Raw genomic sequence first — 18,294 nt, forward strand, 5'->3', positions numbered from 1 at the left:
AGTACCGTGGAGCCCGCGCCCCGACGCTTTGCGCCCGTAGTGTTCGTCTCGTCCGCCGCGTCCCGGCAGGGCATGGGGCAGCCCGGCTGAGCGCCGCACCCCGCCGCCGAGACCCCCAGCCCAAGCCACCGTCCCTCTCGCCGCGGCCCCAGCGTGCACCGGCGATGGAGAAGGCGACGGCCGGCACCGTGGGGCTGCGGTTGCTGCTGCTGCTGCCGCTGCTTGGCGAAGGTGAGTCCTGCCGGGGACTGGTGCCCGCAGCGGCCGAGGCGAAGTTGGCACCGCGCGCCGAGCGGCTGAGTGGACGCATTCGGAAACGCCTTTCTGTTTGCGGCGGGCAGCGGGCTGCGCAGTTGCCGGCCGCCCGGGCTCGGCTGCGAGCGGGGTGGTGTGGTGGGCAGGGCGCCTCGGGCCCCGCGCACTGGGCGGGTCTCGGGCTGGAGCCGGACTCGGGTCGGAGCGGCACGCGGGCCGGGTGGCCGGGGTCAGTGCCCAGGGCCCTTGTCGCAGCCGCGCTCCCCAGCCTGGTGGCGCCTCGCACCACAGCAGCGTCTTGGAGCGAACCGAACGGAGCTTGTAGCCGTTTCGGTGCAGGTGGGGGAGGGCGGGTGAGGTAGCCCTAGAAAGTCTGCGACTTAGGCGGGGAGGAGTTGTGTTTCTGTCAAAGATTGCTCCGTTCTCGTTTCCTTGTCGCTCTACAGGTCGGTGCATTCTTCCTCCAGCTCTGATACCCTAGCTAGCCGCGGGATGCGGAGGGGATCTACTGTTTTGAAAAATGGTTGCTTTTCCCTTGTGCGTTTTTGCCGCTCTAATCCTTAAAAATTCCAAAAGGCTGTGGTTTCTAGGGAGGCTGCCCTCGAGGGCCCGCTCGGACTGGCCCAGCGCAGCCGGCTGAGGGCCCGCCGTGGCTCCACTCCCACGCGCGGCTTCCGAGTCCCGCGCTGATGCCAGGCGGGGACACCTGAAGGTGCGGCCTTTGGGACCATTTGACGGCTCTGGGCCGACCTGTACCAAGCGCTTTTGACCATCCTGCAGTGGAGTAGGGCTGTGTGCCGCCAACATCCGTGCTGGGAGGATTAGATGTGGCCTTGCAAAGGCTGGTCACTGCCTCCACCCCCAAAACCCTGACGGGATGAGTGAACCCCAAGGCTGTCGAATCTTTGCCCACCCCCCCTGCCCACACACCACGAATTTTAGTTTCCCTCGAACTGTCCTTGACTTCCTCTTCTTCAGTACTCAGTATGCACCAAGTTTCCCTCTGAGAGAGGAGCTCCGGCCACCCTCCCCCTCTGCTTACAAAGGGCTTTCTCTCCCTGTGGCCTTTGGGAACAGAAGAGGTGGTGGTCCCCTGCGTCTGGCCCTGGGTCCCGCACAGACTCTGGGTTCCCAGGCCTGCCCAAGGCTTCATTAGTGTGACTGCATCTTGAGCCCAAGAGGCAGATACTGAAGCTAGAACGGACCCCCAGCCCATCATAGGGAAGGCAGGGGAGAAACCCTTTCTTTGACCTGGGGAAGGATGGGGGAAAGCATGGGGAGTCTGGGGGTCCAGTGCTGTGAGGGGAAAACAGGCAGGAGGAGGCTGCAGGCAGGGCAGAAGTAAACACAAGGTGTTTAGAAGACCTCTGGTAACTCGGGGTTGCAACTTTGTAGTTGTGGGCGGGTGATCAGGTGTGAGCCTGAAGCCAGGGCATGCTGGGCAGCCTCAGAAGCTTGTGGAGGATTTCCTATGCCTGTCCCACGCTTAGCCAGGGGTCCCAGCTGAGGCCGTGGGGGGCTGGAGTTGGGGGGTAGGGGTGCGAGGGCAGCCGGTGCCACTTGGTGGGAATGCAGGTGGCTTCTCCACAGCCTGGACGCATGGAGTTGGGTGGTCAGAGAAAGGCTCTCCAATCCAGGGAAAGCAAGTCCCCTGCCTCACCCACCCTCCCATGGGATGAGCAAGAAACCACGATTGGTGGCACTGGGGGTTGAGAGGTGGCCCCGCGATACCCAAGAGGAGACAACGGGCCCGTGGAGAGGCCTGCGGGCACCCTCTACCCGGAGTAGCAGTGCTGGAGCTGTTGAGCCTGGCTCTCAGTGAGCTGCTGCAGACCGCCACCAGTGAGCTGGGCCGCTGCTCCCACCCAGACTCGACCAGGCTGGGAGCAGCTCGGCCCCGGGGCGCCCTCTCGTGGACGCAGCCCTCCTGTGGCCAGGCCTGTTGCCTGGGGGATGGGCCGGGTCTCCAGAGGAGGAAAGCCTTCCTGTGCTGGCCCAGACACCTCCCCGAGACGGGAAGCTCTCTTCTGTGCTGGGGGACTGACGAGAAGGGGGTAGGGAGGCAACCAGATGAAGAGGCAGCGGCCGGGGAAGGGAAGCACTGCCCCAGGGCTGGTAGGGGTGGGCTCGAGGGCCTAGGGATGCTCAGAGCAAGGTCCTGGGGCATAAACAGACCCTCACGGTGTGCCCCCCTCCTCGTGTACACACTCTCATTGTGTGTGAATGCACACACCTTCAGAAAAAGGTGCCAACCCAGACACAGACTCCCAGAGCAAGACAGGACTCCTCACCCACACGCTGGTATCCGTGTTAGTGCACGCACGGCCCCCCCCTCCACACACACCCTTGAATCCACGCTCACACACTCACATTCACTCTTGGTCATCACTAAGACACACTCCTGCCCTTTCTCAAGGATATGTGATTATGAGGGCTGTGGACACACACACACTCACGCAGCGTGGCTTGGCCCTTCCCACTCCACCCTTCCCCAGGGAACCCAGCCCCTCTCTCTGCCACTCACACACACTGGGACGCCCCACATGTGTCCCCCCACAGGGACACCTGCCCCTCCCTGCTCATACTCAGGACCACAGCCCATCAACCCTGGGCATCCTGGAACCAGAGCTAAAGAACTTCCATCTAAAAGTTGTTCTTAGAAGTTTCTGGCCTTTTGCTGCTCCAGCGCAGGTACAGGCATCCCCGTGGCATGGATGAAGAAACTGAGCCCCAGCTTCTGGGGATCCCCCTGAATGTCTCAGGCTGACCCGTCACCCATCACCATCTCCCTGACCTCCAGCTGCTCCTCACCAGGCCTCACATCGCTCATCTTTCCGGCCTGGCTTCTTGGGTCCCTTTTTGCTCAGCACCTCTAGCCACAAGGAAAGACCTGCCTCTCTGCGTGCACACCCTCTGGGCCTCTCACTCCCAGGTACTGAAGAAAGGAAAGTTGGCCACGACTTAGCAGCCCCCTCTCCAGGCTGCTGGGCCCACCCCTCTGCTGTTGGACCTGGGTTTGCCGCTTTTGCCTGGACTGGCAGGTGCCAGAGCAGCCCCTCAGCCAGGAGGGCTGCTCTGCTCACTTCTTTCTCTCCCTTTCAGCCCCTTCCCTCTTTGACCAGAGATGAGTGCTGTCCTGCTCCACCAGGCTTGCCTGGGCCCAGCCTTCTCTCTCTTCCGCCCCAGCCCACTAAGCCACTCTGGCGTCTGGGAGCTGCCTGTGGCCCACACTGGCTGTCCTGGGCCCTAGCAGAGTCCAGCCTACTCAGGGACCAAGGGGCTGGGTCAGCTGGTGGGCTTCTCAGGGTGGGGTCTGTGAGCAGAAAGCAAATGGGGAAGTTTATTGAGACCCCTGCAAAATTGCCTTTATTCTGCAGAACTGCTTTAGGGACAGCTAAGTAAATCACTGTTTCCTTGGTGGTGAGAAGAAAATGGGATGCATTCACCTAATGGGGAGCTAATGGCCTTTCAGCCAGGGGAGGAGAAAAACTCATTTAAAATTATGGTATCTCTTAAACTGGACATGGGGTGCCAAGGGGAAGGGAGGGCCAGGAAGCTGCTGCTTCCCCTGAGGCCTTCCCGCCTCTGTGACTTGAGAGAGGACTCCTGCATCCCCTGGTCTTCACTGGATAAGGCTGATGCCAGCAGTAGCCACCCGCAGGGGGCTCATGGCCTGCCGATCCCGTCCTGAGCACTGCCTGTCTGCTAGCTCACTGTATCCTCCCGAAACCCTGAGGGATGTAGCCTTATTTTCCCATTTCACAGGTAAGGAAACTGAGGCTCCCACAGCCTGTGAACTTGAATCCATGGAGAGGACTTTGTGTCTCCCCGCTCGGGTCCTCTGGGCCCCTTCTCTGGGCCAGTGGCGGTGGGGACCAGGAGAGGTCCTGGGAGAGGAAGGTGGCCCTGAGCCCACTCGCCCACTGGTGACCCTCCTGCTCGGGGCTCCAGGGGCCCTGGGGACAGCCTGGCCCAGGTCTGGGAGGGAAGTGTGCCACTGTGCTTCAGCACCTGAATCAGGAGCCCCTCTGGGTCTGGCTGATGCTCAGGTGGGACCGCTGCTTTAGCTGATGTCTGGGAGTCCTGCAGGTCTGGGAACTGCCACCAGCTGGGGTCTGGTCATAGCCAGCCTCAGGGGAGGGGCGTGTGTCCTCTGGTGTGGCAGGAAGAGAGGCCTCTGTGCTGGTGGTGTAGGCTGGGTGTGTGGCCCCTGCACCCACCCTCTGCCTGGGGACCCAGAACCCGACAGACGGTACTGTGCTGAGGAGGGGCTGGACTTCAGGGCACACCGGTACAGCTGTGTCTCCTTGTCCAAGAAAGGGCCCTCCTGCCCGGGGCTCCAGGACAGACTGGGAGAAGAAAGTGCCGAGCTGGGAAAAAGGCAGAGCTGGAGAAGTGCCCCCCCAAACAGTAGTGATGCCTTCTGTCCTACAGAAGTGTCTGCATTTCGGCTGTGGAACCCCTCCCCCTTCCCGTGGGTGTAGGAGGGGACGCTTCCTTGTGTGGGTGCAGTGTTCAGGCTCAAGCCCCCGTGTCCTCTCCTCCTTCTCGTTTTTTCTTTCTTCTCCTCGTTTTTTTCTTCTTCCTTCTCATTTCTGCAGTTGTTTTTCTGAGTAACTCAACAGTAACAGTAATAGTGATGGGCCCACAAACACTCCCCGAGGGACCACCTGCCGCCTGGGGAGCTTCTCCCGGGCTAGGGGTGCACTCCGGGAGACAACGGAAGGTCCCTTTGACCTCAGAGCTGTCTCCCTGTAGGGAGAGATGGGCAGTAAAGGAGGCCCTAAGTAGCCACTTATCTCAAATATATGGGTGTGATTTCAGACTGAGGTACACGGCAGGAGGCCAGCTGAGGGTTAGGGTGGGAGGGGATGGTGGGCAGCCAGGCAGGGAAGTGGCCCTCCTGGCCCTGGGCCACAGGGGTGTGATGGCAGCGGGGGTCATCTTTTGCCCCCCCCCCACCATTTGCCTCCCCTGGGTTTTCAGGGGCCCATCTTCCACGCTTTCTGGGTGGGGGTCCTTAACCCCTGGAAGGCTGGGGCATTGGTATGGCTCAGAGAGACCAGGCCCAGGATGTCCCTCTGAGGGCCGTGACCTGGGTGGCCTGGGGAGGGCGCTCCTGGGGGGCTTGAAGGGGTGGGAAGGCTCAGGCCTCCAGAACCCACATGACTGTCCTCTCCCTGCCTCAGAGCAGCAGAGAGTTGCGGCGTGTTTAGGGGTTCAGGGGAGGCTGTAACTCCTGAGACAGGGCTCCATCGCATCTCAGAGGACCTTAGAGGATAGGGCCCTCTTCGGGCTGCAGCTCCAGGACACCTGGGAGCCCCTGTGGACGGGACCCTCGTCCTGCCCTCCTCCCCCTGCCTGGTCCTCCCACAGTCCACCTTCCCTGAGCTCTGGGGCCAGGTGACACCTGGGCTTCATCAAGCTCTGGCCTCACAGCTATGTAATTGTGGGAGCCCCTGGGACCCGCTTCTGTCCCTGAGGCTGGGGATGTAAAGCCAGTGGCCCTCTGAGCTGTCCACTGGGCAAGGTGGGGGGCGGTGAGAGCAGCAGCGAGGTGCCACTGTTCCCTTAGCTCCTCCCCCACTGGAGCTGTCACCCCCAAGAAAGCATGGTTGTGGGCGCATTGACGCCAATGGGACCTTGGGGGGGGGGCAGTTCAGGCGCCACCTGGGCCCTCAAGGAGAGCAGGTGGCCGGGCCCGAGCAAACAGCTCTGTTTGCTTTCGCCTTGTGAGTGGCTCCACAGAGTGTAGCAGCCAGGGCACCTCTGCAGAAAGGTCACCTGTGCACCTGCACAGGTGTGTGCCCACCTGGTGGTCCAGCTGGTGCAGGCTCTCCATGACATCAGCGATGCCTGGTGGGCTCTGGCAGGCAGGGACCAGTTCTGGGACCTGCTCAGGGGAGATGCCCGTGGGGGCCCCAGCCCCCCTCCCAGATTCGGGTCGCACCTTATCGCAGTCTTAAGACTTCGCTCTTCTGACATGGGCTGCTACTGTCTAGGTTCCGCAGGGCCCTGGGCTCCAGAGAAGTGCCTGAGGGGCAGGGTCGCCGGGAGAGGGAGGCAAAGCTCCGAGCTCTGCCCTGAGCACTGGCCTTGACCTGCGCTCTGACTGGAGAAAGGGTTCTGCTGCTAAAACAATCAGAAAGCCCCTGGCAAGACAGTGGATGTCAAAACTGGTTGCAGTCCCCCCCTCCCATGTGGCTATGGGATTGCCAGAAAATTCCGAGGGTTCTCACTCTTAACAAAAAGGGGAAAAGGAACAATGTAAGTTCCTAAACTTTAACTAACAGCCTGGAAAATGCTTGGGAAGATGTGTACTCTGTGTGCCAGGACCTGAGAGCGGGGTGAATGGGGGGGTGACCTGAGGGCACACAGAGCGATGGTGGGAGTCCGAGTGGAGGGAAGGAGTTTACTCAGTTTCTTACTCAAACTTTCCTGCCTCTGAAACAGCCAAAGACACAGACAAAGTGAAGTGGTGGGAGACCCAGAAGCTGGGGGCAGCTGCTGGGTGGGCTTTCTCCTTGCCTGCTCCCCTATCCTGCCCTTCCAGCATTGCCTGTGGGCCGTCCACTGCTGTCTGTTCTCTTCTTTCTGGGAAGGAGAAAGGATGGCGTTGAGAAGCAGGGCTCTGTTCCAGCCGCCACTTAGCCATGAAGTGGGCGCAGCACCCGCTGCCTCCTTGCCTGTGGAAGCAGGGTTAACACGCACTTAGCTCTGTGAGCACTAGCTTTGCCACTGGGAGGGGTTGAGCCTTGTCAGACGGGCACCTGCAGGTGGTCTCTGTAGGAGACTCATCCAGCAGGACCACACACGTGACTCCACAGAGCCTCGTAAAGTCTCCACTGTGGACCCTCTCGAATCTTTGCTTCTGCAGCCTCCCACCCACCTGTATCTGTGAACAGGAGAGACTGTGTACTTGGGGGGTGACAGAAACCCCCAGTCTCAGCGTCTCAACACAGTCCGTTTGTCTCCTGTTCGTGGTGTCCCACTCCCCTGCCCCTGTCAGCCGCTCCACACCTGGCCGTGTGCACGGGGAGGGGCACAGAGCCCTGAGGAGCCAGGCCTGGAGGGGCCTGGGGCACTTTGCCCATGTCCACGGGCTGGTCTGTCACAGGGTCCTTCTCTCTGCAAGGGAGGCTGGCGCCCAGAACATAACATAAAATTAACTGTCCTCAAGTGAATAATTCGGTGGCATTCAGTACATTCACAGTGTTGCATAGGCATCAGCCCTGTGTAGTTCCAGAACATTTTCATCACCCCCAAAAGGAAACCCCATACCCATTAGGCAGTGTTGCCTAGTCCCCCCACCCCAGCCCCTGGCAACTGCCACTCTGCGTCTGTCTCTGTGGACTTGTCCATTTTGGATATTTAGTATAAATTGACCTTTGTGTTAGACTCCTTTTACTTAGTTTGATGTTTTCAAGGTGCATCCACGTTGTAGTACGTATCAGTGCTTCATTCCTTTTAAGGCTGAGCAACATCCCATTGCGTGCATGTAGCACATTTATTTATTCATTCACCTCTTGGTGGACGTTTGGGTTATTTACACCTTTTGGCTCTTGTGAATAGTGCTGCTGTGAGCATTTATGTGCAAATATCTGTTTGAGTCCCTGTTTTCAGTTCTCTTAGGTGTATACTTTGCAGTAGAATTGCTGAGTCATATGGTAATTCCAAGTCTCATTTTTTGAGGAACTGGCAAACTGTTTTCCACAACAACTGAAACATTTTACAATCCCACCAGCAGTATGTGAGGGTTCCAATTTCACCACATCCTCACCAATCCTTGTTATTTTCTATTTATATTTTTAAATTGTATCCATTCCTCCTGGGTACAAAGTGGTATCTCATGTGGTTTTGATTTGCATTTCCTTAATTATTGGTGATGTTGAGCATCTTTTGTGTGCTTCTTGGCCGTTTGTATCTTCTTTGGAGAAGTGTCTATTCAGGTCCTTTGCCCGTGTTTTAATTGGGTGGGTGTGTCTTTTTGTTGTTGAGTTTGCTCTATCAAATAACCACCAAGTGTTGCAGATCAGTTTTTGTCCAGAGACATTTCAGTGTCCGAGCCGGAGGTCCCTTTTGAAGAGGACATGGGTTCCTCCAGTGTCCTTCTGTGGGGGCTGAGTCACCATGACCCCACTGGGACCCTGAGGACATTCTCAGAAGACCCGGACCCTAAAGCCACATTGAGCTCCAGTGTCCCAGAAGCAGTGGTGTCACATCTTGTATGTGAGGTGCCAATGCCCAAAGACCATCCTGTGAAGGACGCAGGGGGTGGGAGGAAGGGAGGGGTTCTGGGAACCAGTGACCCATCCTGCCCACCTGACGAGGTGGGACTCAGCAGCAGGGGAACCCAGGGCTGCCCTGTCTTGCTAAACTCTCAGTCCAGACTCTAAAAATAACCAGGCGGATCTGGTGTAAGTTGATTACCGTAATTGCAGCTGTGTGATGTCATGCTGCCAGTCCCTTGAGGCCGTTTTCCCGGGACAGCAGAACGTACCAAGGCAGTGCAGTCCGCCCGCCACCCAGAAGCTTGCACCCAGAAGCTGCATGAGTGCTGGGGCCCAGCACAGGGTGGGAAGGCCTCGACTGGGGTTAGCAGGAAGCCTTTGTGGGCCCAGGCAGGTCTGATTCAAGAGTCAGGGAGGGAGAAAGGAGAACTGGCTCTGGCTTCTACCAGCAGGTGCTCTGTCCCAGCAGTGCTTCCAGGGAGGGGTTCCTGTCCCAGTTCACAGCTGGGAACAGACCCAGAGAGGCTGAATGCCGAGCTGGCCATACAGCAAGGCAGTGAAGGAGCACGGCTCTGGCCTGCCTCTGCCCTTGTCTCTCTGCTTCCGCAAGTCATACTGAAATCTCTCCTTTGTATCTAGACCCACTTCTCAAGGTGGTACTAGGACCTGACAGGGGCAGAGTGAAGGACCCTCAAGGCTCTCTTCTGTGTCCAGCGGGCAAGGGCACGTCAGGCTTCCAGCATCCATGGGCGCCCGCGCACACAGCAGCCATGTCTGTGTCTGTGCCTGTCAGGCGGGCGCTGGCTGAGCGCCACCTGGTCATGCCTTCCTGGGCCTTTGCCCTCTTTCACTGAGACGTGAAAGAGCAAATTTACATGAGGGGCTTTTAGGGACTCCTGCCTTTTCGAGGAGGCTGAAGGAGGCTGTGGATGGTTATTTATGGTTGCATTTTCCATCTGGTTAGCAAGCAGGTGGGTGGGTGGCCCGGAGTCCCAGGTCATGGTGCCCTGGCTTTTCCGCACACGTGTGCATTGCCGTCACTGAGCAGAGGAGCCTGGTGGCCACGTACACTGGGCTGGGTGGGACCCTCGGCTTAAGTCCTGGCTCACTCTCTGTGTGGCCTTGGGCAAAGTAGCCTTTCTCTGCCTTGGTTTCGCCTTCTGTAAGACTGGAAACAAAGTTGTCGTCGTTACCTCTGGCTGTCGTCGTTACCTCTGGCAGATGTCGTGTTGATTAAGTGGGACAACGTGCGTGAAGCTCTTAGAACAGGGCCTCTTGGGAAGAATGTAGAAGTCTCACTGGTTAATGTTGAATAAGGGCGAGAGGGGTGCTGGGGGAGGGGCAGAGATGGGCAGGACCACCTCTGTCTGAGGAGCTCTAGATAGGTGGGGTGACAGATTTAAGTCTGAATCGCAGTGCCCTGCTGGGTGTGAGGGGGGATGGTTGCCCAAGCAGTGGCACCAGGGTCCAGGCCGGGGATGTCCTGACCCGTCACCCCCAAGCCGGGGCTGGCGCACCCGCCCTTGGCTGGGGCTGCAGGGCACAAGAGCCCTGGAGCCGAGCGAGCCTGGTGACCCGCACACAGTCATCAGCAGGCCACTTGGGTGGCCAGTCTTTTTCCAGCCAGGCCTTGCCCTGGGTAAGAAATTAATTGTAACCTAATTGGCAGTTTCCTTTGCACAGAAGCCGGAAAGAACTGCCAGTGAGGCTGGTGATTAACTCGGCATCAGCTGGGAAATCACATTTGGGCAGGAGCGTCCATCATCTGAGCGAGGCCTCTGCATCTGGCCTGGGCGGGTGGGGAAGCGTGGGTGGTGGCCCCGGGTGCGTGCTGGGTGCAGCCTGGGCCCCAGGCCTCTGGGAGCAGAAGGCTGGAGCTTGTGTGCCGGGGATGAGTCTGGGCTGCTGGCACCCGGGCTGCCGGGCTGCAGACCTCGGCTGCACGCCTCACTCCCCCAAACTCCAGCCTCGCCCTGACGCCTTCCCTACTCTCAGCAGAGGGCTGCGTGCATGGCGTGGTGGGGTGTCAGGGGACCCGGGCCTGGTTGCGGTTCCGCTCTGAGGGCAAGAGGTGAATTGTGTTTCCCAGTGTTGCATGGGGAGAGTGAGGTCTACAGCGAGAGCTCAGGCAAGGTGTGCATGGCAGAGCTTTTCGCACATGTGGAGGAGGGTGCCTGTCCGTGCAGGGTCAGTGGTGCCTCTGAGGCACGGGCTGGCCCTCAGGTCTCTCCTCCGTCCAGCTGCTCTTACAGGCCACCGGCCGCCCTGTCCAGCCAGGGCCCAGGAAGACGGGCGTCCGGGGAGACGCTGCACCCCCGAATGGGGTCCCCTGCCCTCCCCACCACGGACCACACAGAGAGGGCCCAGGCTGGAGGGATGATGGTGGGAAGGGCCAGGAGAGCTGTGCTGTGTGCGAAGCCGCAAACCAGACAGGCAGGCAGGAGCGCGGGCTCTGTACCAGGCAGAACTCTCAGGAGCGTGGAGAGCCCTGGGCACCCAGTGTGTGCCAGGATGGCTGCTTGCTCCTCCTTGTGTGTGGGCCCAAGCAGCTGGCCCTTGCTGCGTGCCCAGGCCAGACCAGGAAGGCCACTCAGACTTGTGGCCACCCTGGCACGTGCTGCCCACTGAGGGCTGCTGGCAGCATTTGGGGGAGAAGAAATTTACGACTGGAATCAAGGCTGCACTAGTGGTGACTGGTGTCGTCATTGGGCGTCAGGGCAGAAGATAGCCCTGGCATTTACTGAGCGCCCAGCGTATGCACTAAGCTGGCCATCTGTTGGGTGCACCTGCAGAGGCCAGAGTTTTCTTCATGATTTTGTAGACAAAGGCTTCAATTCGCAGCATCAGGACTGGGACAAGCTGTCAGATTTCCCCCTCAGGGAGACATTGGCTTGTGACTGAGTACAGCTGAGCTGAGCCAGGGACCCATGGACAGAGGCAGCTGGCTCTCAAAGTGAGCTGTCTGGGCTTCCCTGGTGGTTCAGTGGTTGAGCATCCGCCTGCCAATGCAGGGGACACGGGTTCGAGCCCTGGTCCGGGAAGATTCCACATGCCGCAGAGCAACTAAGCCCGTAGGCCACAGCTACTGAGCCGGTGCTCTAGAGTCCACGAGCCACAACTACTGAAGCCCACACACCTGGAGCCTATGCTCCGCAACAAGAGAGGCCACCGCAGTGAGAAGACCGCACACCACAACAAAGAGTAGCCCGTGCTCGCCGCAACTAGATAAAGCCCGTGAGCAGCAACAAAGACCCAGTGGAGCCAAAAATTAATTAATTAATTAATTATTTTTAAAAAAGGTGAGCTTCCTGTGGATGTCAAATTACTAGAGCCCACCCAGGCCTTCGCTTCACACCTCCTCTGTGCCAGGCATCAGGCAAGGTTGTGGGGATGCAGTGGTGAGCAAGACAGGCCCAGTGCTGGCCCTGTGGGTCTTTACAGTCTCTGCTTCTTTTAGCATCAGGTCGGTGCTCTGGGAGTGAAGGGGGGAAAGGCCAGCATGGCTGGGGGAACGCGGGGAGAGGGCTGAGCTGGGCAGGAACCTGCCCAGGAGAGAAGACAGGGTGGGGGACCACGTACCCGGGGGTCGTGGGCAAGGCTGGGAAGAGTGAGCACGAGGTCCGGAGCCAGGGTACCACAGTGGGACCTGCAGGCATCGGGCACAGGAAGCCCAGCAAAGGGCTCAGAAAGACACCTGGGAGCAGGCGTGTGTGGTGGCAGCCCGGGGCAGGCGGGAGGCCAGGAGCCCTCTGAACCCTGGGTGCAGAAAAGGCAGGAGGAAACTGAGTTGTTGGGCAGGGTGCACTGAGTGGTCACACAGGACTTCTGGGGTTGGCACCTTGGCACGTGTGGGGAGGAGGTGTGGCCACACAGGCAGAGGGAAGGGCTCTGAGCCAAACTCAGCTGGCCTGGGACTGGGCTCCACCTTCTCTGTGGGGAGAGCCAGGGCCAGGGCCACGTCATGACTACTGACTGTGGGTTCAGGCAGGCCCTGTGACCTCTGTGGGCCCCTTTCCCCATGAAAAAGTAGGATTATATTTCATGACTATTAATATAAAGACAAATATAATCCAGGCTGCTTTATTGTTACACAGTCCTTATTATTACATTGTTTTCTTCCTTCTGACTTTAACATCAACTAAAACATTTGTGTGGGCCCCTGGGCACTGTGCCCACTGTGTGCGCTGAGGCAGGTAGAGTGGGAAGCGCATGCCCCAGCATCTGCAGTGTCGGTGCCTATTGGAAATGGAGGACCCCTGGGACTCTGGCACTAAGGGTGGGTCCACATGGCCAGGCTTGTGTGTGCCCTCTCCCAGTGGATGGTGAGCCCCCAGCCATTCAGGTCTCTCCTGTACCTGGGTACTGTGGTGCTGTGAGCCAATTGAGGAACCACAGCAGAAACCTCCAGTGCACAGGCATTTACCTGGCTGGTGGCAGGCAGCCAGGGCAGCGTGGGTGAGATGCCAGATGGAGCCAGGAATTTACTGGTTCTGTTCTTACTCGGTTCTAAAGGAAGAGTTGTGGGCACATCTTTAAAACATACATGACACGAAAGCACAGGCAGCAAAAGAAAAAATAGATAAATTGTATTGCATCAAAATTTAAAACATCAAAGGACACTGTCAACAAAGTGAAAAGGCAGCCTGTGAAATGGGAGAAAGTATTTGCAAATCAGCTGTCTGATAAAAGGTTACTATCCAGAACATATAAAGAACTACAACTCAACAGCAACAGTAAAACCCAATTCAAAAATGGGCAAAACGGGACTTCCCTGGCAGTCCACTGGTTAAGACTTCACCTTCCAATGCAGGGGGTGCAGGTTCCATCCCTGGTTGGGGAGCTAAGATCCCACGTGCCTTGCTGCCGCAAAACCAAAACACAAAACAGAAGCAATATTGTAACAAATTTAATAAAGACTAAAAAAAAATGGGCAAAGCACTTGAACAGACATTCCTCCTGAGAAGAAGTAGCCAGTAAGCACATGAAAAGATGCTCAACATTACTGATCATTAGGGAAATGCAAATCAAAACCACAGTGTGATATAACCACACACCCATTAGGTTGGCTACTGTCAAAAAAAATGGCAATGAAATTGAGTTATTTGTAGGATGGACCTAGAGTCTGTCATACAGAGTGAAGTAAGTCAGAAAGAGAAAAACAAATACCATATGCTAACACATACATATGGAATCTAAAGGAAAAAAAAGGTTATGAAGAACCTAGGGGCAGGACAGGAATAAAGACACAGACGTAGCGAATGGACTTGAGGACATGGGGAGGGGGAAGGATAAGCTGGGACGAAGTGAGAGAGTGCCATGGACTTATATATACTACCAGAAGTAAAATAGATAGCTAGTGGGAAGCAACCACATAGCACAGGGAGATCAGCTTGGTGCTTTGTGACTACGTAGAGGGGTGGGATAGGGAGGGTGGGAGGGAGACACAAGAGGGAAGAGATATGGGGGTATATGTATATGTATAGCTAATTCACTTTGTTATAAAGCAGAAACTAACACACCGCTGTAAAGCAGTTATACTCCAAAAAAGATGTTAAAAAAAAATGGCAAATCACAAGTGTTGGCAAGGATGTGGAGAAATTAGAACCCTTTATTCACTGTTGGTGGGAATGTATAATGGTGCAGCCACTGTGAAAAACAGTGTGAAAGTTCTTCAAAAAATCAAAAATAAGATTACCATATGATCCAGCAATTCCACTTCTGAGTATACACTGAAAATCAAGGTCTCAAAGTGATATTTGTATGCCCACGTACATAGCAGAATTATTCGCAATAGCTAAAAGGTGGAAGCAACCCAACTGTCTATCAGTGGATGAATGGATAAACCAAATGTGGTATATCCATACAACAGAATACTATTCAACCTTCAGAAAGGAAGGAAATTCTGATACATGCTACAAAATAGATAAACCTTGAGGACATTATGGCAAATGAAATTAAGCCAGTGACAAAAAGCCAAATGCTGTATGATTCCACTCATATGAGGTACCTGGAGTAGTCAGATTCAGAGACAAAATGTCACATGGTGGTTGCCAGGGGCTGGAGGAGGTGGGGAATGGGAGTTAGTGTTTAATAGGTGTAGAGTTTCAGTTTTGCAAGATGAAAGAGTTCTGGAGATGATGGATGGTGGTGATGGTTGAAAAACAATGTGAATTTATTTTAATGACACTGAAATGTACACTTAATGGTTAAGATGGTAAGTTATGTTATGTGTATTTTACCACAATTAATTTTAAAAACTAGGATCCTCTTTACCCCCAAATTCATTATGCTCAGCAGAGCCTTCCCTCATCTGTGCTTTTTTCCTAAGAGCAAAATTACATTACAATCCCTTGCAAAGCCAGCCTCCAGCTGGGACAAAGCATCGAGATGATGGTGTGTGAACATAGTGCAGGTGACCCCGCCTGAGAGTGCACACGTGTGTGTATGCGTGTGCGTGTGCACGTGCACATGTGTGAATGAGCACACATGTTCTGCCTAACGTCTCCAAGTGACAGTGTTCCTCAGTTACCAGTATGTCATTTCCTGAGCCAGCGTCAGTGATTTTGTTCTCAGCTGTTCTCATGGCTGTTTGCTCAACACCAGCTGCTGGCCTCACTAAGGCGGCTAGTGTGCTAAAGGACACCTGCGTGCCCCACGAGAGCCTTGTGAGCACAGGAGGGGCATCCACGAGGCTCCATCCAGCTCATCCTGCTGCTGACCATCCACCTATGGCTCCCAGACCAAGCCAGAGTGTCATAGCCAAGTCTGATCTGATCTGAACCACCTCCCTGGCCCCACCCCCTCTCCTATCCCCAATTCTGACCATTTCCCAAATGTGCCCAACCGTTACCCACATGTGTTCATGAAACCATTTATGTATCCGTTTGTTCCTTCCTTGATTCATTTATTGGTTCACTTATTAGTTTGTTCTGTCAGACAGTTCTTTCAGGCAGAGGGTGACGTGATTTGACTAACCCTGGCTGCTCTGGGGCAAGTGGGCTGTGGGGTCAAGAGTGGGCTCAGGGAGACTGGTTGGCATCATGGTGTTGTCCAGGTGAGCGAGGTGAGGGTGCACAGCAGCTTGGGTGGGGGGTGGCAGAGGGCAGTCTGTGGGCTGGTGTAAGGGATGGAAGAGGGAAGGGCTCAGAATGAGTCTGAGGTGCATGGCACCTAGACTGGGGTGGGGAGGCTGCGTGGTTCTCGAAGCTGGACTGAGACAAGGGAGAGGATGGAGCAAGTTGGTAGAGGTGCGTCTAGCACTCAGGAGGAGGTCAGGGCTGGTGAACGTGGCAGTCCTCAGCCCAGAGGCAGTCATTCGAGCCATGGGACTGGCTGCCGTTTGCTAGAGGAGAATCTGGAGAGAGAGCACCCGGAGGATAAGCCGAGAAGGAGGAAAGCTGCATGGGGGTGAGCAGCCTGGCTAATAAGAGTGAAACTGGAGAGCACCAAACACAGGAGGTCCTAGAAGCAACCAGAGAGAAGAGAGAACACCAAGGAGGGACAATTAGAATAAGCACAGAGCTTTCAGAAGCAGGGCAGCAGAAGCATGCCTTTGAAGGACAGAATAACAGTCCTGCAGAATTCTCTACCCAGCAAAAGTGCCTTCCAAGAATGAGGTAAAAGGAGATAGGCAACATTCCAGAAAAAGAATTCAGAATAATGATAGTGAAGATGATTCAGGACCACGGAAAAGGAATGGAGGCAAAGATCAAGAAGATGCAAGAAATGTTTAACAAACACCTAGAAGAATTAAAGAACAAACAAACAGAGATGAACAACACAATAACTGAAATGAAAAATACACTAGAAGGCATCAATAGCAGAATAACGGAGACAGAAGAACGGATAACTGACCTGGAAGACAGAATGGTGGAATTCACTACCATGGAACAAAATAAAGAAAAAAGAATGAAAAGAAATGAAGACAGCCTAAGAGACCTCTGGGACAACATTAAATGCAACAACATTCGCATTATAGGGGTCCCAGAAGGAAAAGAGAGAGAGAAAATATTTGAAGAGATTATAGTCAAAAACGTCCCTAACATGGGAAAGGAAAGCCACCCAAGTTGAGGAAGCGCAGAGAGTCCCAGGCAGGATAAACCCAAGAAGAAACACGCCGAGACACATAGTAATCAAATTGACAAAAATTAAAGACTAAGAAGAATTATTGAAATCAACAAGGGAAAAATGACAAATAACATACAAGGGAACTCACATAAGGTTAACAGCTGCTTTCTCAGCAGAAACTCTACAAGCCAGAAGGGAGTGGCAAGATATATTTAAAGTGATGAAAGGGAAGAACCTACAACCAAGATGACTCTAACCGGCAAGGATCTCATTCAGATTCAACGGAGAAATCAAAAGCTTTACAGACAAGCAAAAGCTAAGAGAATTCCACACCACCAAACCAGCTCTACAACAAATGCTAAAGGAACTTCTCTAAGTGGGAAACACAAGAGAAGAAAAGGACCTACATAAACAAACCCATAACCATTAAGAAAATGGAGTAGTAACATACATATCGAAAATTACCTTAAACATGAATAGATTAAATGCTCCAACCAAAAGACACAGGCTCGCTGAATGAATACAAAAACAAGACCCATATATATGCTGTCTACAAGAGACCCACTTGAGACCTAGGGACACATACAGACTGAAAGTGAGGGGATGGAAAAAGATATTCCATGCAAACGGAAATCAAAAGAAAGCTGGAGTAGCAATACTCATATCAGATAAAATAGACTTTAAAATAAAGAATGTTACAAGAGACAAGGAAGGACACTACATAATGATCAAGGGATCAATCCAAGAAGAAGATATAACAATTATAAATATATATGCACCCAACATAGGAGCACCTCAATACATAAGGCAACTGCTAACAGCTATAAAGGAGGAAATCAACAGTAACACAATAATAGTGGGGGACTTTAACGCCTCACTTACACCAATGGACAGATCATCCAAAATGAAAATAAATAAGGAAACACAAGCTTTAAATGATACAGTAGACCAGATAGATTTAGTTGATATTTATAGGACATTCTATCCAAAAACGGCAGATTACACTTTCTTCTCAAGTGCACACAGAACATTCTCCAGGATAGATCACATCTTGGGTCACAAATCAAGCCTCAGTAAATTTAAGAAAATTGAAATCATATCAAGCATCTTTTCTGACCACAATACTATGAAATTAAAAATCAGTTACAGGGAATAAAACATAAAAAATACAAACACATGGAGGCTAAACAATACGTTACTAAATAACCAAGAGATCACTGAAGAAATTAAAGAGGAAATCAAAAAATACCTAGAGACAATAAAAACACGAGGTTCCAAAGCCTATGGGATGCAGCAAAAGCAGTTCTAAGAGGGAAGTTTATAGCTATACAAGCCTACCTCAAGAAACAAGAAAAATCTCAGTCTAACCTTATACCTAAGGGAACTAGAGAAAGAAGAACAAACAAAACCCAAAAAGACCAATCAAAAGCACTGAAATTGAAACTGTGATTAAAAATCTTCCAACAAACAAAATTCCAGGACCAGATGGTTTCACATGTGAATTCTATCAAACATTTAGAGAAGAGCTAACACATCCTTCTCAAACTCTTCCAAAAAATTGCAGAGGAAGGAACGCTTCCAAACTCATTCTGTGAGGGCCACCCTCACCCTGATACCAAAACCAGACAAAGATACTACAAAAAAAGAAAATTACAGACCAATATCAGTGATGAATACAGATGCAAAAATCCTCAACAAAATACTAGCAAACAGAATCCAACAACACATTAAAAGGATCATA

At 53.9% G+C, this 18,294-nt stretch overlaps 1 protein-coding gene across 2 annotated transcripts in view; it reads left to right on the forward strand.

Annotated features, from left to right (window-relative positions):
• The first annotated feature begins 8 nt into the window (after window positions 1–8).
• The window catches only part of RET (ret proto-oncogene), a 60,811-nt gene continuing 42,525 nt past the window's right edge, over window positions 9–18,294 (forward strand). Inside the window, exon 1 of one of the 2 annotated variants that reach the window (XM_024751523.1) lies at window positions 9–231. In XM_024751523.1, coding sequence (XP_024607291.1) covers window positions 165–231 — 67 coding nt within the window. In that variant the 5' untranslated portion in view covers window positions 9–164. The remainder of the gene's footprint in view (window positions 232–18,294) is intronic. The other variant, XM_024751522.1, reaches the window with a different exon arrangement.

Source organism: Neophocaena asiaeorientalis, unplaced genomic scaffold (assembly GCF_003031525.2).
Source record: "Neophocaena asiaeorientalis asiaeorientalis breed wild unplaced genomic scaffold, Neophocaena_asiaeorientalis_V1.1 scaffold351, whole genome shotgun sequence".
Taxonomy (NCBI): Eukaryota; Metazoa; Chordata; class Mammalia; order Artiodactyla; family Phocoenidae; genus Neophocaena; species Neophocaena asiaeorientalis.